This window comes from Sciurus vulgaris, assembly GCF_902686455.1.
Source record: "Sciurus vulgaris genome assembly, chromosome: 11".
Classification (NCBI taxonomy): domain Eukaryota; kingdom Metazoa; phylum Chordata; class Mammalia; order Rodentia; family Sciuridae; genus Sciurus; species Sciurus vulgaris.
In genome coordinates, this window is record NC_136472.1 from 90,366,520 (window position 1) to 90,389,529 (window position 23,010).

General features: G+C 33.7%; 1 protein-coding gene across 12 annotated transcripts in view; it reads left to right on the plus strand.

Annotated features, from left to right (window-relative positions):
- Window positions 1–23,010, plus strand: part of CEP295 (centrosomal protein 295) — a gene marked incomplete at its 3' end in the record, with an annotated part of 58,985 nt that overhangs the window by 11,702 nt on the left and 24,273 nt on the right. For 8 of the 12 annotated variants that reach the window (XM_079101913.1, XM_079101906.1, XM_079101914.1 and 5 more), the window contains 8 exons: window positions 1,741–1,836; window positions 12,274–12,414; window positions 15,248–15,431; window positions 15,950–16,117; window positions 18,475–18,693; window positions 20,758–20,784; window positions 22,211–22,303; window positions 22,453–22,556. In XM_079101913.1, the coding sequence (XP_078958039.1) occupies window positions 1,741–1,836; window positions 12,274–12,414; window positions 15,248–15,431; window positions 15,950–16,117; window positions 18,475–18,693; window positions 20,758–20,784; window positions 22,211–22,303; window positions 22,453–22,556 (1,032 nt within the window). Of the gene's footprint in view, window positions 1–1,740; window positions 1,837–12,273; window positions 12,415–15,247; window positions 15,432–15,949; window positions 16,118–18,474; window positions 18,694–20,757; window positions 20,785–22,210; window positions 22,304–22,452; window positions 22,557–23,010 lie in introns of those variants that run through there. The other 4 variants (XM_079101909.1, XM_079101911.1, XM_079101912.1 and 1 more) reach the window with 2 other exon arrangements.

Below are 23,010 nucleotides of genomic sequence, written 5' to 3' on the forward strand. Positions count from 1 at the left end.
AATCTACTGATCTCCCTTCTATTTTCATGAGATCCTTCCCCACCAACCTTTTTTTCCTGTTTTCTTTCTAGCTTCCACATATGAGAGAAAATACACAAATTTTTGGCTGGTTTTTCTAGTATGACGAATGTCATTATTATATTTATGAGGAATTTATTGAATCTATAGATTGCTTTTTGCTAATATAGCCATTTTAACAATATATTCTGTCTGTTCATGAACCTAGGAGGTCTTTCTCCTAATGTCTTCATTAATTTCTTTTTTCAGTGCTCTATAATTTTCATTGTAGAGATCTTTCATGATCTTGGTAAGATCCCTAGGTTTTTGTTTTGTTTTCTTTTCTTTTTTGAGACTAAATGGATGTGTTCCTGATGTCTTTCTTTAGCAAATTCATTATTGGTGTTTAGGAAAGTTATGATTTTGTATGTTAATCTGTATTCTGGTACCTAATTTTCTTGATAAAACCAAGGGACAGAGAAGTTATATTACATTGTTGTGGTTTCATAGCTAGTATATTGTGTAGAAAGAAGACTCAACAGAAATGTTATTTCTTTGTGAACATTTTTTTCATTGTGTTATATACAAAATGTCAAATTGTTAGAACTTCTAATGATTAAGACTGTTACTTTGAACTTCTTCAAGGCAAGAGCCATTATTTTATATTTCAACATTTACAATGCCTACCATGTATAGTAGACCCTTAAGAAATTCCTTGTTAGTTTAGTTGGTTTAATTAGATATCAGTACATAATAAATTATAGATTGAATCTGCTTCTGGGATAAAATATGAGAAAGGGAGTGGAAGAAGTAGTGTATTTATCTTTTTGAGAGGTGTTTTATTGTGGAATAAGTATATTTAAATATTGGCTAGCAATTCAGGACCAAAACTCAAAATACATCATTAAATATTAAGAGTAAGACTCATGTGAACTATAGTAGAATTTTTGTAATCAAATGTGGAATTGGATATAATAGTGTATGTTTGTTCCTATGAATTAAGTGCTTGTATTTTGATTTGACAAGTCTTGTGAACACTTTCACTCAGGTGATTTAAAATGAAATGTGTCTCTAAATAACTTAGAAGTTGAAGTGAACTTCTGAACTGAAGTAAAAGATTGATTATATTAAAGACACTTGGAAAATGTTTTGAAGTACTAGTGGAGCTGGTACTTTTATTAAAATTCAAAATAATTTAACTTTGGAAATAAGAGATTTATTTCATTGTGACCAGAGTTTTAGCTAATGTTATATGAAGTTTACTGATTGTCTTAGTTCATCTTTGTTGCTAATAAGGTTGTACCACTGGGTATTACAAAGAAAGGTTTATTTGGCACTATGATTCTGGTGCAAGGGGAAGGACTGCATCTGTTGATGGCCTTCTTTCGGACAGAATCCCATGTTAATGAAGGGCCTCATGTGGCCAGAAACAGGTAATATGCAAGAGACCCAGCCAAACTGACTTTTATAGCAGATTCATTTTGAAAATAACTCATTGATGACTTGAAAGGATTTAGCCATTCATTAGAGGAGAGCACCAATCACTTCCCAGTGGTCCCACCTCTTGATATCATGGATTAAATTTCAACATAAGTTTTAGAGAGGACAAACCATATTCAAACCCAAGCCATGGCACTGATTAAAACACAAGTTGTTTTGTGTTTGTTTTTGCCATGGATCCAGCTTTAAATGAAAATTAATGCTTTTAACCTAAGCTATTTTTTTTGTATGTTTAATTTTCAGAACATTGAAGTAAAAAGAATTTCTTCAGTGAAAACCGGTAGTTCCACCTACCATCATATTTCCACTCTTGTGAATAGAGAGATGGTCACAAAACAGGTGATTGACTTATTGCTTATTCATATTCTCACTTTATCACTTTATTTTTGTTCACTGAATTGATTTATATTTTAGTTCTGTGTCTGATATTGCCAGATTTCAAAAATTTGAACAATTCTACTAATCATCCTAGAGCAATAATGATCAAAATCACTTAGGTATGCTTTGGATTTTCATGTCAGGTATACAGTGCTCTTATATGAATAAAAGAAAGTAGATATCTATTTAAATGGCTATCTTTTAAACTAGTGTATTTTTAAAACTTTTACTATAAAGTAATATTTGTTCTCTGTGAAAAAATTTGAAACTATACATGTAAGTGTTAATTAGGGAAAACATCAATGATTCTATGACCAAAGGGTAATATGATTAATATTTTCACTTCGTTAATTTTGTCTTTATAGACACGTACACACTCCCCCTGCCCCCAGTACTGGATTTGAACCCAGGGTCACTTACCACTGAACCACATCTCCAGTCCTTTTTATTTTTTATTTTGAAACATTCTTGCTAAGATGCTTAGGGCCTCACTAAATTGCTGAGGCTGGCATTGAATTTTCAATTCTTCTGCCTTAGCCTACTGAACTGCTGGGATTATAGGTGTGTGCCATTGCACCTGGCTTACACAGACTTTTAAAAATATTGTTTTTGCTTTACTGGGAATTGGACCCAGGGGAACTTTATCACTGAGCTATATCCCTAACCCTTATTACTGTTTATTTTGAAATGGGATCTTACTAAGTTGCCAAGGCTGGTCTCAAACTTGGAATCCTCCTGCCTCAGCCTCACTAGTCACTGGATTACAGGCATGCATCACATCTGGCTAAAAACGTGATTTATAATAGACATTTAATAGTTTATAATGGAATTTTTAAAATCATTCCTATTTATTTTGGCTTATTTGCTTCTATAAATGAGGTAAACATGAAAGTGTACATTTATATCTACATCTGATTGTATATTGAGAATAGTTCCCTAGAAGAGTAATTATTAGTTTTAAACTAACATTTGGTATAGATCATTAAATTGCTTTTTATTTTTATTTCATTTTATTGACTCTTTTTTGTTATACATGACAGTAGAATCCATTTTGACATAATTATACAAGCATGGAATATATATTATTCTAATTCAGACCCCAGTACCTCTCCTTCCCCTTCCCTTCCCCTACCCCTACTCCCTTCCCTCTATTGATCTTCCTGCCATTTATCCATAGTCGCTTTTTTTTTTTTTTTTGCGATGCTGGGGATCGAACTCAGGGCCCTGTGCTTCCGAGGTAAGCACTCTACCAGCTGAGCTATCTCCCCAGCCCATAGTTACTTTTTTTAAATTAATTTATTGTGGGTGTACACATTGGTGAGATTCCCTGTGGTATATTCATACATGTGCATAGGAAAGTTATGTCAAATTCATTCCACTATCTTTCCTTCTATTCCCTCTCCCTTCCCTTCATTCCCCTTTTTCTACTTTATTGGACTTCTATTCCCCTCACCTGCTTATTGTAGGTTAGCTTCCACATATTAGAGAAAACATTTGACTTTTGTTTTGGGGGAATTGACTTATTTCACTTAGCATGATAGTCTCCAGATCATTCATTTACTGGCAAATGTCATAATTTCATTCTTTATGACTGAGTAATATTCCCTTTTGTATATATACATCACATTTTCTTCATTCATCTGTTGAAGGGCACCTAGGTTGACTCCATATTGTGAATTGTGCTGCTATAAATATTGATGTGGCTGCATCACTGTAGTATGCTGATTTTAAGTCCTTTGGATATATACAGAGGAGTGGTATAACTGGATCAAACTGTGGTTCCATTCCTAGTTTTTTGAAGAATCTCCATACTGCTTTCCATAGTGGTTGCACCAATTTGCAGTCCTATCAACAATGTATGAGTGTGCCCTTCCTTGTCAGCATTTACTACTTGTATTCTTGATAATCGCCATTCTGGCTAGAGTGAGATAAAATCTCAGTTTATGTTTAATTTGAATTTCTCTAATTGCTGGGAAGGTTAAACATTTTTTCATTTATTTGTTGACTATATTTCTTCTTTTTTTTTTTTTTTTTTTTTTCCTCTTTTTGATACCCGGGCACTTAACCACTGAGCCACATCCCAGCATTTTTTATATTTTGTGATTTTGTGTAGAGACAGGATCTCACTGAGTTACTAAACCTGGCTTTGAACTTGTGATCCTCCTGCCTCGGCCTATTGAGCAGCTAGGATTACAGGTGTTCACACTGTGTCCAGTCTCATACTTCTTTTGAGAAGTGTGTTTTTTTGTATATTCTGGATATTAAAACACTCGCTGAGTAGAAGGTGTCAAAGATTTTCTCCCATTCTCTAGGCTTTCTCTTCACGCTCATTTCCTTTGCTGTTAAGAAGCTTTTTCATTTGATGCCATCTCATTTATTGATTTTTATTTTACTTCTTGCAATTTAGGAGTCTTGTTAAGGAAGTCAGTTCCTGAGCTGATATGTTGGAGTGTTGGTCTTATGTTTTCTTTCAGCAGATGCAGTGTTTCTGGTCTAATTCTTAAGTCTTTGATCCACTTTGAGTTGAGTTCTGTGCAGGGTGAGAGAGAGGGGTTAAATTTCATTCTACTACATATTTATTTTCAGTTTTCTCAGCTCCATTTGTTAAAAAGTCTATTTTTTCTCCAATGTATGCTTTTGGCACCTTTGTCAAGTATGAGATAACTGTATTTATGTGGGTTTGTCTCTGTGTCTTCTATTCCACTGGTCTTCATGCTTGTTTTGGTGCCAGTACCTTGCTATTTTTGTTCCTATAGCTCTGTTGTATAATTTACAGTCTGGGAGACATCTCATATCCACATCCAAACCATTACAGTACTATATCCATTTTGACAATATTAATTCTGCCTACCCAAGAACCTGGGAGTTCTATCCATCTTCCATGGTCTTCTTCAGTTTCTTTCTTAGGTTCTATAGTTTTTATTATAGAGGGCCTTCACCTCTTGTTAGATTGATTCCCAAGGAGTTTTTTTGTTTTGTTTTGTTTTTAAGCTATTGTGAATGGGATCATTTTTTCTAAGTTCTTTTTCAGCAGATTTACCATTGGAGTATAGGAACATGATTGATTTATAGGTGTTAGTTTTGTATCCTGCTACTTTGCTGAATTCACTTATGAATTCTAAAAGTTTTCTTGTGCAGTTTTTTGGGTCTTCTGAATAATAGGATCATGTCCTCAGAGGTAGTTTGAGCTCTTCTTTTCTTCTTCATACCCCTTTAATTTCCTCATCTTGCCTAATTGCTCTGGCTAGAGTTTCAAGGACTATGTTAAACAGAGGTGGTGAAAGTGGGTATCTCTATCTTGTTCCTATTTTTAGAGGTAATGCTTTCAGTTTTTCTCCATTCAGAATAATGTTGGCCTTGGTTTTGTATATAGCCTTGACAATGTTGAGGTTTGTTTCTTCTATCTCTAATTTTTCTAGTGTTTTAAACATAAATGGATGCTGTATTTTGTCAAATGCTTTTTCTATATCTATTGAAATAATCATGTGATTCTTGTTTTTATTTATGTGGTAGAATACATTTATTGCTTTCTGTACATTGAACCAACCTTGCATTTCTGGGATGAACCCCACTTGATCATGGAACACTGTCTTTTTAGTGTGTTTTTGTATGCATTTTGTCAGTATTAAGAATTTTTGCATCTCTGTTCATTAAGAATATTGATGTAAAACTTTCTTTCCTTGATGTGTCTTTGGTTTTGGTATCAGGGTAATATTGGCTTCACAGAATGAGTTTGGAAGAGTTTTCTCCTTTTCTATTTCATAGAATAATTTGAGGAGGATTGGTATTAATTCTTCTTTAAAAATCTGGTAGAATTTGGCTGAGAATTCATCCAGTCTTGGGCTTTTCTTTGTTGGTAGGCTTTTGATGACTTTTTCAATTTCATTACTTGCAATTGATCAGTTTAAATATTCTGTATCCTGTAAGTTCAATTTGGGTGGGTCATATTTCTCTAGGAATTTGTCAGTATCTTCAAGATTTTTTAACTTGTTGGAGTGTACATTTTCAAAATAGTTTCTGATAATTCTATGGATTTCGGTGGTGTCTATGAAGATATTTCCTTTCATCATGGATTATAATAACTTGAGTTTTTTTGTCATTCTTTTGGTTATTTTGGCTAAGGATTTATCAATTTTGTTTATTCTTTCTAAAAACCAACTTTTGTTTCATTGATCTTTTGAATTTTTTTTTTTTTTTCAATCTCAATTTCATTGATATTTAGCTCTGATTTGGGTGTTGGTTTGTTCTTCTTTTTCTAGGGCCTTGAGATGTAATATTAGATTGTTTGTTTGGTATCTTTTTCTTTTTTTTTGGCAGTGCTGGGGAATCAAACCCAGGGCCTTGTGCTTGCAAGGCAAGCACTCTACCAACTGAGCTATCTCCCCAGCCCTGTTTGGTATCTTTTTATTTTAATGTATGAACTTAGTGTTGTGAGCTTTTCCTCTTAGAATCACCTTCATAGTGTCCCAGAGATTTTGATATGTTGTATCATTATTCTCATTTAACTCATAAGTATTTTTTAATTTCTTTCCTGATTTCTTCTACTATTATTCATCATTCAAAAGTGTACTGTTTAGTCTCCAGATGTTAATGTGATTTCTATTTTTTGCCTTATTGTTGATTTCTAAGTTCATTCCATTATGATCTGATAGAAAGCAAGGCATTGTCTATGTTTTTTTGTATTTTCCAAGAGTTGCTTTGTGCCCTAAGGTATGGTCTATTTAAGAGAAGGATCCATGGGTTACTGAGAGGGAGGTGTATTCAGTCCTTGGTGGATGAAATATTCTATATATACGTCTGTTAAAATTAATTGTATATTTTAGTTCTGTAGCATCTTAGTTTTTGTTTGGATGATCTATCCAGTGATGACAGAGGTGTGTTAAACTCACCCAGTATTATTGTGTTGTGGTCTATTTGATTTTTAATATTGAGAAAGGTTTGTATGATGTATGTAGATACTCTATTGTTTGAGGCATAAATATTTACATTGTTATTTCTTGTTGTATGATTCCCTTAAGCTGTATGAAATGACCTTCTTTGTCTCTTCTGATTAATTTTGGCTTGAAGTCCACTTTATCTGATGAGAATAGTAACCCCTGCTTGTTTATGAAATCCATGTGAATGGTATGTTTTTTTCCCCATCTTTCACTTTCAGTATGTGGATGTCTTTGCTTATGAGGTGAGTCCCTTGGAGATAGCTTTTTTTTTTTTTTTTTTTTTTTTTTTTTTTAAATCCAATCTGCCAATCTATATCTTTAATTGAAGAGTTCAAACCTTTTACATTCAATGTTGTTATTGAGTTATAGTTTTTATTTTCTGTCATTTTGGTTTATTTTTGGTGCTTAAGTTGAATTTGATTCTCCTTTCATTGACTATTCATCTAGTACAGTTCTTCCCTCTGCTGGTTTTCATTTTTCTTTTTGATTTCTTCTTTATGAAATAACGTATTGAGTGTTTTGTAGTGCAGGCTTTCTAGTTGTGAATTCTTTTATCTTTTCTTTATCATGGAAGGTTTTTATTTCATCTTCAGTTCTAAACCTTAATTTTGCTGGGTTTAGTATTCTTGGTTGGCATCCATATTCTTTCAGAGCTTGGTATATTATTCCAAGACACCTAGCTTTTAGGGTCTGGGTTGAGAAATCATTTGAGATCTGAATTGATTTCCTTCTAAATGTGACCAATCTTTTTTTCTCTAGGAGCTTTTTAAAATTCTATCCTTATTTTGTATGTTAGGCATTTTCATAATAATGTGCCTTGGAATGGATCTGATATAATTTTGTATATTTGGAGTCCTGTATGACTCCTTTATTTAAATTTTCATTTCATTCCTAAGGTTTGGGAAATTTCCTGATATTATTGCTCTCCTTTAGTTTGTATTTCAGAGCCCTCATCTATCCTGATGAATCTTAAATTGGCCTTTTAATGTTATTCCATATTCTTGAATATTCTTTTCATGGTCTCTTTACATCTTTTCTCTGTGGTTAACTTTATTTTCAAGATTATAAACTTTATCTGTAAGTCCTGAAAAATCTTTCTTCAAAGTGGTCTAGTCTACTTGTGATGCTTTCCATTAAATTTTAATTTTATTTATTGATTCCTTCATTTGGAGGATTTCTTATTGGTTCTTTATTAGAATGTCTACCTCCTTATTGAAGTGATCTTTCACTTCTTGTATTTTTCTTGATTTCACTCCTTACATCATCTTTTACCTCATAGAACAGTTTAACTATGAGCTTTCTAAATTCCTTCTGATATTTTCCACTGTGGTGTCAATGAAGTCTGTTGTTGAGGCATTTTGGGTTGTTTGGGATGGTCTGCATTTTCATATTGTTTGTATGTCTACACATTATCAGTTATGGTTCTGACTTCTTTTAAATGAAGGACTACTTTTTGAGCTTCTTAAGATCCCTGTGTTAGATAAATATCCAGAAAATGATATTGTAATTCACTGTGTCATTTTTGCTGATCCCAATATCAGCCCCACTTTAAGCGATGCCTCTGAGCTTATTTGCTGTAGTCACTTCTGGGCCAGGCCTCATTCTGTTCAACCTTATAAGAACAAAAAGTTGTAGTTGAACTCTGTTGTTCCTCAAGTTCAGGTATATACCTGTGGTAAAGTTCTCTCAGTTCTTTTCCTTCTGTGCCTCCAGTCTGTGCTCTGAGGAGATCTGGAACTGATGGCTAGCTCACTTCCACCATCTCACTTCTTTTTCTCCACATTATTTCATGGTTATATAGTTTTCCAAACAGGACATGGTCAGATCCTGTGTATCCCCTGAAGCTCACTTACCATGTTCTTGTTACATAATTATGAAAAACTTTTGATAATAAATTGCCTTTTTAAAAGTATCAGTAACGTATGAGAATGGTTGTCTTACTATACCATTGCCTGCGTAGAATATTATGGTTTTAAAAATAGTTGACAATCTTAAGTGACAAATGATATATTCTTATTATTACAATTATTATTTCTTTGTAACAGTGGGTTTTAATATTTCATGTTGAATATTTTTGCCCACTAGGAAAATAAGCTATCAATAGATAATTTTTGTGGCATTTAAAATCCAACAAGTGTACATTTTGGTTGACTGCTTAATAGTAAGTGTTAAAATCAATATTCAGTTAATTTCTAATGTGAATATCATCATCATAGAATGAAACTGTGAGATTCAAGACTAAATATGAGATTTACTTAAAATTATACAAAATATAAATTGTTTTTAGTGTCATTATAATACAAGAATAATAACTAGTCTGTTGCTAACTTAACTTTTTGATACTATACTGCATTTTTGCAGTATTAAATAGCTGTTGCCTTTCAGCTGAGATTGATGAAGAAAGCTTTTTCTCCAGTCTCCAACAACATAGGTACTATTGATGGTGTTAGATAAGTCATTAAGCTTGCCTTTTTGTAATAGCTAGTTCCTCTTCAATTTCTGGACGTAAAGATTGGACCAGAAGTTATAAGAGTTTTATAATAGTAGTACTACAAGCTAGAGCATTTTTGTGTTGATTATGTTTCTTCTGAATATTTTCAGAATAGATTTATGATTTTACAGTTTTTATTCTGATATTTTATTTTCTGCTTTACTCCTTCACTTAGGTAAAAATCTGTCCTTAAATCTTGGATTTAAAATGTAACAACTAATGAGCTTGGCTTTCAAGATAAAATCATCTCTGAATTTTCATCTGTATCTCAGCTCATATCATATGCATAATAATTTAACATCTGCCCTGGAATAGAATGATCTGATCTTACAGCAAGTATAGTAAAAAATTTGTGCATTGTTGTCATAGATGTTTGAGTATTTTTCTTCTGGAGCTTTTTATAAATAAACTGCTTTTGTTTGTTCAGCCAACCTTTTTTAACATGTAAGAGTTGATATTGAAGAGTTTTTTTGATATCCCAAAACAGCAGTTCCAAAAACTCTTGTGTTATTAAACTTGCATCTTTTGCTGAAAAAGAATGATGACATCAGCCCATTATAGTTTTACTTCAAGTCAGTAATTCTCTACATTTACTACATTCGTTTTCAGTACACACCAATAAACAAAACCAATATGCTTGGAAGTCTACATTAGCCCTAACCTTTATATATCTCGCTTCGTCAATGAAAATTGTGTACACTTTTTTAAAATGTATTTTTGAGTCTAGAAGTATTTTTCCAGCCTAATCCACTATTTTGTTTCCTGTGATGCAGAAATGTCTGCAGTGCAGTGAAGCAGAAACAGTTAAATTTGTTAACAGTTTGCCATGCTGTCATACTTAAAAAGACCTCTGATCAAATAATTATGGACAAGATGCAAAAGTACATTTATTAAACCACTTTACCATTGTGTACTAAAGATTATAACTAATGAAAAAGTTTCAGAAACATGTTCTTTTTGAGTGGTTTTCATAGTTTTAGTAGATTTCACATTTTTCACCTACATCTACTAAAAATGAAATCTAACAACAATTTCAACCAGATTTTTGTTTAAATTTTTGGTTGCATTAAAAAAGTTCTGTAGGAGTCTGTCTTCCTAAAGCATTCTTGTAAAGCCTTGTTTTGAAATTTGGTGACTAAGAATAAAATTTGTTCAGGATTCCTAAATTTTTTTCTTTTTTCCATGCTGAAGTTTGAACCCAGGGTCTTGTGCATGCTAAACAAGCATTCCACCACTGACCTAGGCCTGCAACCTCCCTAATTTAAAAAAATATATATATATTATTGTTGCATTATACTTATGCATAATAGTGGGATTCATTGTGACATATTTAGACATGTACATAACATAATTTGGTTAATTTCATTCCCCTCCCCTTTCCCTCTCCTCTTTCTGCCTGGTCCCCTTCTTCAACTATACTAGTCTCCTTTCTGTTTTCATGAGAGTCCCCATCACTTTTTTTTTTTCCTCTACCTTCTACACATGAGGGAGAATATGACCTTTGACCTTCTGAGTTTGACTTATTTTGTTTGACATAAAGCTCTCAAGTTCCACCATTTTCCTGCAGATGACATAATTTCATTCCTATTTATTGGCAAATAAAACTCCATTGTGTACATATGCCACATTTTCTAAATCCATTCATTCATTGACATAATTTGGCTATCATGAATTATGTTGCTCTAAACGTGGCTAAGCCTGTGTCACTCGAGCATGCTGACTTTAATTCTTTAAGACAAGTACTGAGGAGTGATATAACTAGTCTCCCTAATTATTTTATCTCTGGATCAAACATATTTATCATTCATGTTGTATGCTATTTTTAAGTTTTTCCTTCCTTAAAATTTTGGCTTACCAAAATTGACATTCTGCTTTTAATTCATTCTCAAGAATCTGAAGAATTCCTTAGCAACTTTTTTCTTGAAAACTTCCTGACCTAAAAGGAATAAAATATTCTTAAAGGTTATTTTGTTTAATGTTTTACATTAATACACTATTTTATATGGAGATTATACTTTTTATTCTTTTTTTGTTCTGCCTTGCATTGTTTAATTTGCATAAATAAATTAGGAAGTTAAAAGCATATACTATCTTATTAAACATCATTTGGCTAGTATATTCTTTCTTATTAGCCATCAGTCTTTTTTTACCTATTTTTCCCACTATTTGAGTTATTAATTTTACATATAGTTTGTTACTGTTTTAATTTATTGATAGAATTTCTACATATAAAATATATAAAGATATTAGCCCTGAGCTAGGCATGATGGTTCACACCTATAATTCCAGACACTTGGGAGACTGAGGCAAGAGGATCACAAATTCTAGGGCAGCCTGAGCAACTCGGTAAGACTCTGTCTCAAAAGAAAAAATTAGGAAAGGACTGGGGATGTAGTTCATTGCCCCTGGGTTCAATCCCCCCTTTTGTCCTGGTTAACTTTAAAATGATTACCTACATTAAACCTTAGTTTTCAGGCAATACAAGTAAATCCAGGTTGTATTACTATTGTTATGTTAATGAGTTATGATGATTGGCTATACGGTGACATAATTAGTATGCATAAGATGTAGGAAGCCAGCAATTCATTTTAAAGTTAGTATTTTGGTCTTCCCTAGACTAAAGCTAAGTAGCAGATGTCTGCTAAAACCCAAAGACAAATCCCTTTTCCTAAATTACTTGCATGACTTTAGATGTTCGTCATTTGTTTCCTTATCATCTTTGTGAGACCTTTCAACATTGTCATTTTAATGTGATTTTCTTGCTTAAAAAATAATGGAAAAAATGTGTTTGGACAATAAAGCCTAAATACATGCTATTAATTCTTGTGGGCATTTAAAAACATAAAACTCTTCTTAACAGTGTAATTTTGTATAAGTAAAAAACATGATTATAAAGTTTTTTTTTTTAATTACTTCTTGGTTTTGCATTTTTATAAAACTTTATCTAAAATGTTACTAATTGACTGCTAGCCAGATGCTCACTTGGCTGCTGAAGAAGAAGCTAAACGATTAGAAGAATTGCAAAAGCAGGCAGCACAAGAGAGAATGGAGCAATTTGAAAAGGCACATGTACGGGGTTTCCAAGCCATGAAAAAGATCCATTTGGCCCAAGTAAGAATTAAATTCTACCTGTGATGAACTACCACTACTGCTACTACTACTACTGGTAGGCTTATAATAGCATTGCAGAACTGATTAGTGAATGAGCTCAATGAGTAAGGGGTGTGAAGTGTGTTAAATATAGTTCTGATTCATGTAATTTCAAGTTTCTTAACTTCCTTTGCCCTCCTACTTTGACTTCAGATTGGAATACACTATTTTTACTTTCAATGTATTACTGTAAATGTGATGGGCTAACAGATCTGGCTCCATGAGAATGTTATAGGCCAGACTCTAAGGGAAATGACTAAAGAGACTCCATTTTGCTCTGAGACTCCATGTTATGTAGGAAATAAGTGTCTCCCATGGGAACACCCCGCCTCTGTACCCATCATCAGTTACTTAGCGTGACATGTTTAATAATATACAATGGCAACTCCTATGTAGTAAAAATTGCTCTCCTTTGACCTCTATTGCTCTTAACCAATGTACTGTGTAAACGGTAATTGTGTGGATGTTAGCACCATTCTTTAGTTTGTACCTAGGTAAGGTTCAGTTTGACCCACTTCCAACTCTGTTGATGATCTCATGATGTTAGTTTGTAATTTTGAATCATAGCAACACACTTATGATTGATGTGATTTTTGGTATAAGAACTCCTACAACCCTGTGGTCAGGGCTGTTCTCCCAGTAGCCATTTTTTGGGGGCATTGTGTGAGACAGTCAGCTAGCCAGCTTAATAAATACTCTCAAATTTGGACTTCTCAGTGGTGATCGGTCTGTTCTTAAGTTGCATCCCATAACATAAATAATTTACTCATAGTTTTTTTAAGTTCAGTCAATCCAGAAATAGCCTAAAAAGAAAATAATCACTTTTACAATTTAATTGTTTGGATTGCATTTGTGCTTTTTTGAGGATTCAATTCATTAAATATTTATTAAGCACTTACTGACTTTGCTTAGTATTGATTGAAAGGTAAAGACATGATCCTTGCTATGAAGAAGCTTTGAAAAAGTGACTGTGGTAGACCTGCAAAATTGTATCGTTTCAGCTACTCTTTTGTCATGCTTATGGTTCAGTTACTGCTTATTTTTTAAACATAGTATAAAAATTATTTTGTTAAAGGCCTCATTTTGTTTCCTGAATTCGACTAATGAATTTGGATATTTTAAACATTCACTTTGGGGATGAATTTTTAAGCACTTCTGTAGAAACTAAATGCTTATCTTGTGAAAGGTTTATTTGTATGGTTTGGCCTAAACTATGACCTTTTCCCTTAAATTATAGGCTTTTGTAAACTGAAAGTGTATATGACTAAAATAACTGTCTGAATTATTATTATTATACTTCTAAGGCTTAAATCTATAGAAAAAAGCATGAAAAGCAATCATAAATTAAACACATTCTTCAATAAGAGCAATACTGTTTAGTGGTTAAGAAAGTAGACTTCACAATCAGTTTGCCTGAATTTACCTCTCTTCTTTACTCCTTGACTCTTTGACCTCAGGCAAGATATTTACCTCTCTGAGCTCTATTTCATCATCTCTGTAATGAGGATTAAATGAGTTTAGTAAAGCCCTTAGAAATGTGCATGGAATTTCATAAGCTTACAGTAAATAAATGTTAGTGAACATGGTCATTGTTATTATAAATTAATACAAGTAGAATAATGTAATGATTTCAGGGAGCCAGAATATTATACTTAATCAAAAAATTTTTAAGTTAGTGAGATGATTTGAATCATAATATAAATGAAGAGAATTTGTTAATAATTTTATTCTTTTTCAGACTTAGCCAAAAAAAAAAAAAAAAAAAAATCATCCCTAAACGAGAGAATATTTAAAACTTTTCAAAAGAACAAGTGATGTGTATATATCATCACTGGACAACCATTTTTGTAGCAGGCCTTCTCCACCTTATTGTAAACATGTTTCTTTCAACACGAATGGTCATCTAAAGCTGTGTAGTCTTACTGCTAATAGTGGGTTTCCTTTTCCCTGTCTGAACCTTTTTGCTGACGACCCTGTTGTGGTCTGGGACTTACTTCCTGCTGGAGTCTGTGGGAACTAGTATTTGGCCTCTGTCTGCCTCTCAGTTTAATCTTTTTGCCTTTACTTGCCCTTGCCATCCATGCCTTAGCTATAGTGAGCTGTGCACTGTTCCTGAATACTTCATGCCTTCATCTTCACACCTGTGTACTCAAGTTGTGTCCTCTTACTTCTACTCCTTCTTTACCCACTTTTATCTGACTAAATTCTTATCCCAAGGACTAAAAGTTCTATCTTCCTTCTCTCTCCTCTTTACCCTATACCACTAATATTCAGTTAGACAACCTCACTAAAATGCTCTGCTTCAACTTTCATATTAGCCACACTCTATAGGAACATTCAGGCTCCTTTAATCATGAGAAATCATAAGCGTATGGAATAAGAAGCCACAGTCACTCCATAGTCACTCTGGATCTTAGTGCTTCCTTGAGACAGGTATATGGAGAACAGGACCACAGTACATTGCAGGAGTCATGACAAATTAAATAGAAATAACTTCATGACTTCCCCCAGAAAGGAGAACTCTAACTGGCAGAAGCTTTATGGCCTAACCAGTACCACCTTCTCATAGTACTAACATAATGCTAGCTGTTTGTTGTCTCACTACTAAGCTAGGGTTGAGATTTTTTTTCCCCTGGCATTCTTCATAGTATCTGGCATTCAGCAAATATTTGTTGAATCGTAGGAGAGAGGATGGAACCCCAGGCCCTGTTTCTCACAGTTTCCTCACTTTCTACTCACTGTTAATATAACTATCCAAAGTTTGACTCAACTGTTATAATCCTTATTCTTAAAGAATCAAGAGAAATTAATGAAAGAACTCAAACAGCTACAACAAGAGGACCTGGCACGTAGGAGACAGACTGTAGCACAGATGCCACCACAGCTAGTTGAACTTCCATACAAGCGCAATGAAATGAAAGAAGACTGGCAGAGAGAGCTGGAATTCGCTTTTGAAGATATGTACAATGCAGACAGGAGTAAGATATTTTTAGCAGGGCTTTTAAATGTTTTGGTGGGAAAATAATATTTGTAATGATAAAGCAGTTTTTATCTTGAAACGTTCTCAGTTTGAAAGAGGACGTCATATTTTAGATTTAAAAACTATGATGACCTTTAAAATTTTATGATCAGCTAGGTACAGTGGTGCTTCCCTGAAATACAAGCAATTCAGGAATCTGAGGCAGGAAGATCTCAAGTTCAAAGCCAGCCTCAGCAACTTAATGAGGCTGTACACTGCTTAGCGAGACCCTGTCTCAAAATAAAATATAAAAAGGGCTGGGGATGTGTTTAAGTACCCCTGGTTTCAATCCCTTGTACCTAAATAAGATAAAATAAAATTTTATGTTCAAATTCCTTTTAATCATTTTGGAATGGAAGCATATATGTGTGTATGTGTGTGTATATATATATATATATATATATATATATACATATATATACTATATATATATATTTGTATATATATATATATATATATTTTTTTTTTTTTTTAAAGAGGTGAAAGGAAACCTGATTTTGCATCTTGAACCAGAACCTTTGCCTGCTGTGACTGATCAGATCCAAGATGAAGAACTGGATCTTTCAATAGAACAAGAAAATGTAGATGAAACTGAGAACCTTCAAGGAAAAGAAACTGAAATAATATCTTCTAGTGAAACAGACGGTAAAAGCACCTTCTAAGCTGAATATTACAATATTTCACAGAGAAAAATGTGAATCATTTGCCCCCAGGAAAATCTGGTGTGATTTAAGTGTAAATTATATCTAATGCTGATGGGAGTAGTGGCAGGATGAAATGATGTTTTCATATATCTGTCATTAGAGATCTGCTTCATGTACGTGGTAGGAAAGCTGTTGTATTTGTACATATGTACAGGTACTTGGAGTTGTTTAGATTATTGAATGAGATGCTCAATTTTGAATTGAGTCAGGTTTTTTTTTTTTTTTTAATTTTAACAAATCATCTTTTGTTTCATTACTACTGGGTACATCATGTATCACTCATGAATAGCACAAAATTTGCTCTCCTAAATTTCATCTTTATCACCAACATCCTGAACTTTTTAACTCGCTTAAAACTCAGTGTCCAGCAATAAATTTATCATCATATTTTACTTACATCTTATCTTCCTACCTTCCGCATATTAGTTATTAATGGTACTGTAGTCTACAGTTATCAAGCCAAACCAATGGGAGTTACCTTTAACACTTCCCTCTTCTACTTCCACATCTCCTTAAAGGCCAAATCCTTTTCAGTGAATTGCCCTCTTTTTTTCTCCCATGTCTCTCCTGGTATTACCCTTGTTTCAAGACATCAAAGTTTTTCTTGTCATCTGCACACTACATTGTGGATATAGCCCTTGGATGTTGCAGCTTTATGTAGGTCTCTTATTAGACTCCTTAGGTGGGGTCTGTAGGCTTTATCCTTGTGAAGGATATTCAAAAAAGTATAAGGCTATTCAAAAAGTATAAGGTTACTGGGTTTGGCTTTGGCATAAATTTGGTGGAAGATGGTTTCAGGGCTCAGTTGCATTTCTAGGTTCCACTTAAATTACATTTCTGGCTTCTGCCAGATCAGCAAGGTCTTTAAAAAGATATTTGTACTATTTCATCCAGCTTTTTTACTTATTTTCATTGGGGGTATCATTCAGATCTCTAGTTTGTCAGAATTGGAAGTTCTGAAGGGGTAGTTACTCTTAAGTTCCTACAGATTCCATTTTAGGATTGCTGACTTCATGTTATCAGATCCTTTCATTTTTTCAAAAAGCAAGGGAACTGGGCATTGTGGTGTACATCTGTAGTCCCAGTTACTTGGGAGACTAAGGCAGGAGGGGCTTGGGCCCAGGAATTCAGAGCCATTCTGGAGAACATAGTGAGATCCTATCTTTTTTAAAAAGGCTAGAAATTCCATTGTTTATTAAATCCTTATTTTTAAATTTTAGCAACTAATCCATTTTTTCATAATGAATGGATCACAGACTGATGGTGATTAAAAGAAGCCAGGCAGAAAATATTTCTCAAGTATGTGATTTCCATGTTTTTATGAAATTCAAAAGCAAAAACTAATGCAAAAACTAATCTGTGGCTTTAAGGTTAAAATAGTGGTTGTTTTCACAGCATATTGACTGGAAAGGATATGAAAGATACTCCTAGGTGCTAGAAATGTTTTATATAATGATCTGGATGGTGTTACATAGACATATCTGTAAAATTCATTGAATTATATGTACAAGGTTTTGTGCATTTTATTGTTAATAAGTTATAACTCAGAAAAAAATTATTCTTTAAATGTGGATCATACAGAAGTACAGATTGGCCAGTTTTCAACCTTTGTAGATATTCTTAAACTTTATTCTTTAAGCTAAATAAATATGTATTTGCATCACAATCTCCACAGAGAATTATTAGTTTAGTACTAAGTTTTAGCATTGTACTGTCAGTCTATATGGACAAATATTTGAATTGTTATTACCTTGTTTTTTGATAACCAAAGGGATTTCTTTATGAAGGTAGATGGAAGAGAAAGTTTCCCCAGATAGTACAAAGAATAATTTGGGAGCAGTTGATTTGCTCTTAAGGTTATAGAGCGATGGTTTCCTCAATAGCCTATTAAGTATAGAACCATGTTTGTGACCATACTCTAGCACAGAATATAGAACTTTACAGCATGTATTTCAAAAACTAACCTTACCCACAAGTTAATTAGGAGATATGCAGTCTGTCATCATTTAGCAAGCATAATAAACATCCTTAGCTTAAAATCTGTGTTAGCATGCATATTATGGGAAAATAGTGAATTTTGGTACCTTTATTATTTAAGTTGAAAAATCATTCCTGGTTGTAAAATTGTTTGAATCAAATAGCATTGTTGTATTACTGCAAATTGTAAATAATGTTGTGCTTTTAAGTAGAGATTATAGCTGTAATTGTATATAAAGATAGAACAATTTGACTGTATGTGATAGATACTGAATAAGTTGTTTTTGTTCTTTGGGTTTTTGTACTTGTTTTTTCTTTTAGTCACCTTGGCAATGAAGACCCAAGAGGTTCCTTCAAGAATTCTTTTTAAAAAATTGTTAAATAGGATTCGAAGCCAAAAATCTCTCTGGACAGTTAAATCCATGTCTGAGGATGAAAGTGAAATGATTACGACTATTAGTGAAATTGAGAGTAGAGCACCAACAATTGAATCAGGAACGATTGCCAGTGAAGAAAGAATATCTTCTGAGCAGGACCAAGGTGGTTGTCTCCAGTAGTCTTATTTGTGTAGCACATCAACCCTTCTTAAGTTGTTCAAAATTATGCTCAAACTTGAAAAATAAAAGACTAGAGGTCAAAATTAAGAAACATCATCCCAGTACGTGAAGGCAACAAATGTTGAAAACCTTAGTGAATATCTTAGACCACTTTCAATGTATTATTTTGCTTATTTATTTATTCATTTACATGTTCATATGTTTGTATTTATAAATTCCAGTGTTAACTGATGAACCAAAATTATCCATTCCCCTATCACTGAGACATTTAGCTGTCTCTCATTTTGACTGGGTATTTCTAGTGAAGCCTTTGCCCACATCTTTTATTTCCTTAGAAAGGGGTTTTGAAAGAAGTAGTTCTTAATGAAAACAGGACAATGTTTATGACTCTTTGAATGTGTTGTGAATTTCTTTTACATTCCCACCAGAGATTTGGCATCTTTTAATTTTAAAGAATTTTTTGGGTTATAAATTGGCTACTTATTTAGTATATTGAAAACTAGGATAATAAGTAGTTGAGATTTAGTATATTTTTAGAAGTTACAAAGATCACACTAACAATATCTTCTTCAATTATGTATGAGCAAATGAGAATTGGGAAGATATAACTCCTCTTTGTTTCTTAGAGTTTTATCTTTTGGATTCTTTGAAAGACATGATTAAATTGTGTGAAAATGTTTTGCTCGCAGACTTTTGAGAGAAGCGACTTATAGTCTGTATTTCAGTGTTGAATTTTATACTCAGTATATTAGGAAGCCTTGAAATGTGTCCTTCAGTTGGCCTTTTCCCTCCACCCTCTCTTGGTTTTCCTTTCTCACTGGTTCCTCCTTTGTGGTTTCCTTTGCTATTTATCCATTTACATAACCACTAGCCATTACCTCCAGAACTTATTCCTCAAATATTTTCTGTGTATCAAAAGTTCCTACTTGGGAGGCTGAGGCAGAAGAATCTCAAGTTCAAGGCCATCCTGGGAAACTTAATGAGATGCTATCTCAATAAAATTTTAAAATGGACTGGGAATGTAGCTCAGTGGTAGAGTGCTTGCCTAGCATGTGCAAGATCCTGTGCTCAATCCCTAGTACCAAAAACCCAGACTCCCTAGTTGATCACTAATGTCAAACTATATGTTATCATCTCTATGCCAATGTCATTCAAAGTGCATGTTTTTGAGGTTGCCCTCCCTTTGAATTTAACTCATAACTATCTTATTTCACGTCTCCCCTAATATATCTAACATCTTAAATTTGTTTTAAATTGAACTCTCAGTATCCTCCCTTACCCTGTAACTGCTTTTCTTTTGATCTTTCACAGTTCAATAACTGGCAATATTTTAATTCCTTTGATCAAGCCAGAAAGTTTATTGTCCTTCTGGTTTCCTTTGATCATATCTGACATCCAAACCCTCAGTAAATCCAATTGGTCCTGTCTTCAAAATAATCCAAAACCCAACCATTTCTCACCACCTGCCATCCCAGTATAATCCACATCTATATTCTAGTGAAGGTTCTTGTAGTAGTCTGCTATCTTCAACTTCTGCAACTGCCTGCTGGAGTTTGGTCACAGAGTGATCCTGTTAAAACATCAGTCAGCTCAGTCATTCTTCTGGGTTAAGGTCTCTAGTAACTAGCTGTTTTGCTTACAGTGACTTCAAATCCTCTTACAATCTTCATATCATATTTCCATGCTTACTGTTGATTTGACTTCATTGTCTGCTACACCTCCCTCCCCAAACAATGTGTTGTAGATGACAACTTCCTTGGCTTCCTCACTCTTTCTCTCAGACCAAACATAATGGCTCATATGGTCTTTGCAGTTGCTCATCCTTTTGACCAGAATTCTCTTGTCTTGGATATTCCATGGTTTACTCCCTCACTTCCTTCATGCATTTATTCAACTACCATATATAAAATTTTACTCTCCCCCTCCCCAGTCACATTCTCACCTTCTTTACTCCCCAGCTCCTATAACCCACTATTTCTCCATAGCTCATACCAGTGTCCAACAGGCAATAAATTTACTTTCCTATTTTGCTTATTTTTCTTAACAGATACCCTTCTCCATCCTACCCATGAAGGTAAGAGCTTTGTTTGGGCATTGCTGGATCCTCAGAGCTTAGTGCCTTGTACAAAAGGTGCCCAGTTAATATTTATTGTATTAGTTGAATAGCTTAAAGCAAGAGAAGTCCTGGAAGAAATCTTTTAGGGGAAAGAATTCAGTGAGAAAGAGGTCTAATAAGATCACCTGAGGGATTTTGGCATCTAGAAGATGGCTAGAGAAGAGACGACAGTAAAGTTATTAAAGGTGAATGACCAGAGAAATAGAAAAGAATGGGGTGTCGGAACCAGAACAAAGGAACTCTAATATTCAGTCCATAACCAAGTTATTTCAGAAGAGGCCCTGTTTGGGTAGACTTTCTCTATTCTCACCTTGCTTCATTCCTCCACTTATTTGACTACACCCCATGTACATGGATAGCTTTCAGTTCCTTGAGTGAGCTAAGTTGTTTTTATCCTCACAGGGCCTTTCATACCTGCTAATCTGTTTGGATTGGTCTCTTATACCTCTCCACATACTTTATCTGCCTGATACTTCCTCACCTTTCAGGCATATGCTTAAAGATCATTTCCTCAGAGAAATCAAATCTGAAAATCTGACCCACTAATCCAATGTTATCTTTATTCTATTATATAGGCCCTTGTTTTTCTTACAGAATACCAATCATTATTTCTACCTTTATAATTTTTTTCTGGGATAATTATGTTTCTGTCTTCTTACTCAACCTGGAAAACTTCCTTGAGGTCTTTTCTCATTCACCAGATGTCTCCAGCATCTAGCATGTGAGTAGGTGCCAAATGAAAAGGTGAGAAAGTAAATGGGTGCTCCATGCAGAAGGCCTAGCTACCCTTATATGATAAGAATAAACAGCTTTAAATTTCTTCTCTGCTTTGGTTTCACAAATAATGAAAAATTCTAGGTTGAAATGCATGAAAGATATCCTGACATTTCTTTAGCCTCTTTTTTAATATTGCTGTCATGCTTATTCTGCTTCTTTTTATGCTTTTCCATTGTATTTGAAAACCGTGTCAGCATACTTTTTAAAATGGTTCTTCACTTTCTCCTTTTTCTTTCATTTAGTCTTTCATTTTTCTTGTTATATTAGCTTTGAATAATACAAATGGAAACATATCTGGTCATCAAGAGGGTGACTGGACCTTAGCCAGGTGAGATGGCACATGCTTATAATCCCAGTGACTTGGGAGGCTGAGACAGAAGGATTGCAAGTTGGAGGCAATCCTGGGCAACTTAGCAAGACACTGTATCAAAATAAAAAGGGTTGGGGATGTAGCTTAGTGGTAAAGCACCTCTGGGTTCAATCCCCAGTACCAAAAAAAGATGATGATTGGATCTGTAAGTTCAAGTGGACCAGATTTGTGTTAGTTTGCCCTCTTTAAGCTTGACTGATAGTATAGTCATAATAACAATGATATTATCTATTACAGTTGTTGGAAGTGACATACTGACAATTGAGTCTGGACCATTTACTAGTGAAGATAAATCACTTTCAAGCCAAACAGATGCCAAAAAGGAAGAAGGTATTTTTTTTTCACAACTTAGATTAAACTTGTTTAACTCTGAACATCTTTTTCCAGTAAAATTAATGTAATGAATGAATGGAAGGGTATTGATAATAGTGTCAGAATTCTAATTATTAAAACTTATTTTGTTGTGGGGATTTTCATAGAAATAAATGCAGTTCCACCTGTCGCGTCTCTAACTCAGAGTTCAGTTCTACTTCATCCTCAAGAAGAAGCAGTCAGAGTTAGAATGTCAGCAAGGCAGAAGCAGGTAAATGGAAATATATATTTTTTTGAAATATTATTTTTATGGTTTTTCTTCTCCTAGGCCCTTCAGCTTTGTTTTTGTTTGACCTGTGTAATTTATCTTAATATCTGGCCGTTTTTGATAGCATGTTTTCCACCTTGTGTTACACAAACATTCAACTGATGAAATGCATTGTCTTTACTTGTGCTATTCATTTGACCCTTACTGTGTCTGCTTTGTATTTTATGCTTTTATATATATCTTATATTCCCTATAAAGTTTATAAGGGTTTTTTAAAAGGGAATAGTCTTCTTTAAAATAATTTAATTTATTCTACAAAATTTTTGATATAATCCCTTGTACACAGTAAGTGTTTGATAAATATTTGTTGATTTAATGAGTCTTTGTCATAATATTAGACACTAGATGGGCTTTATAACCCTCCAAATTTTTTGAAAAGTAATATTTTAGAGGAAAA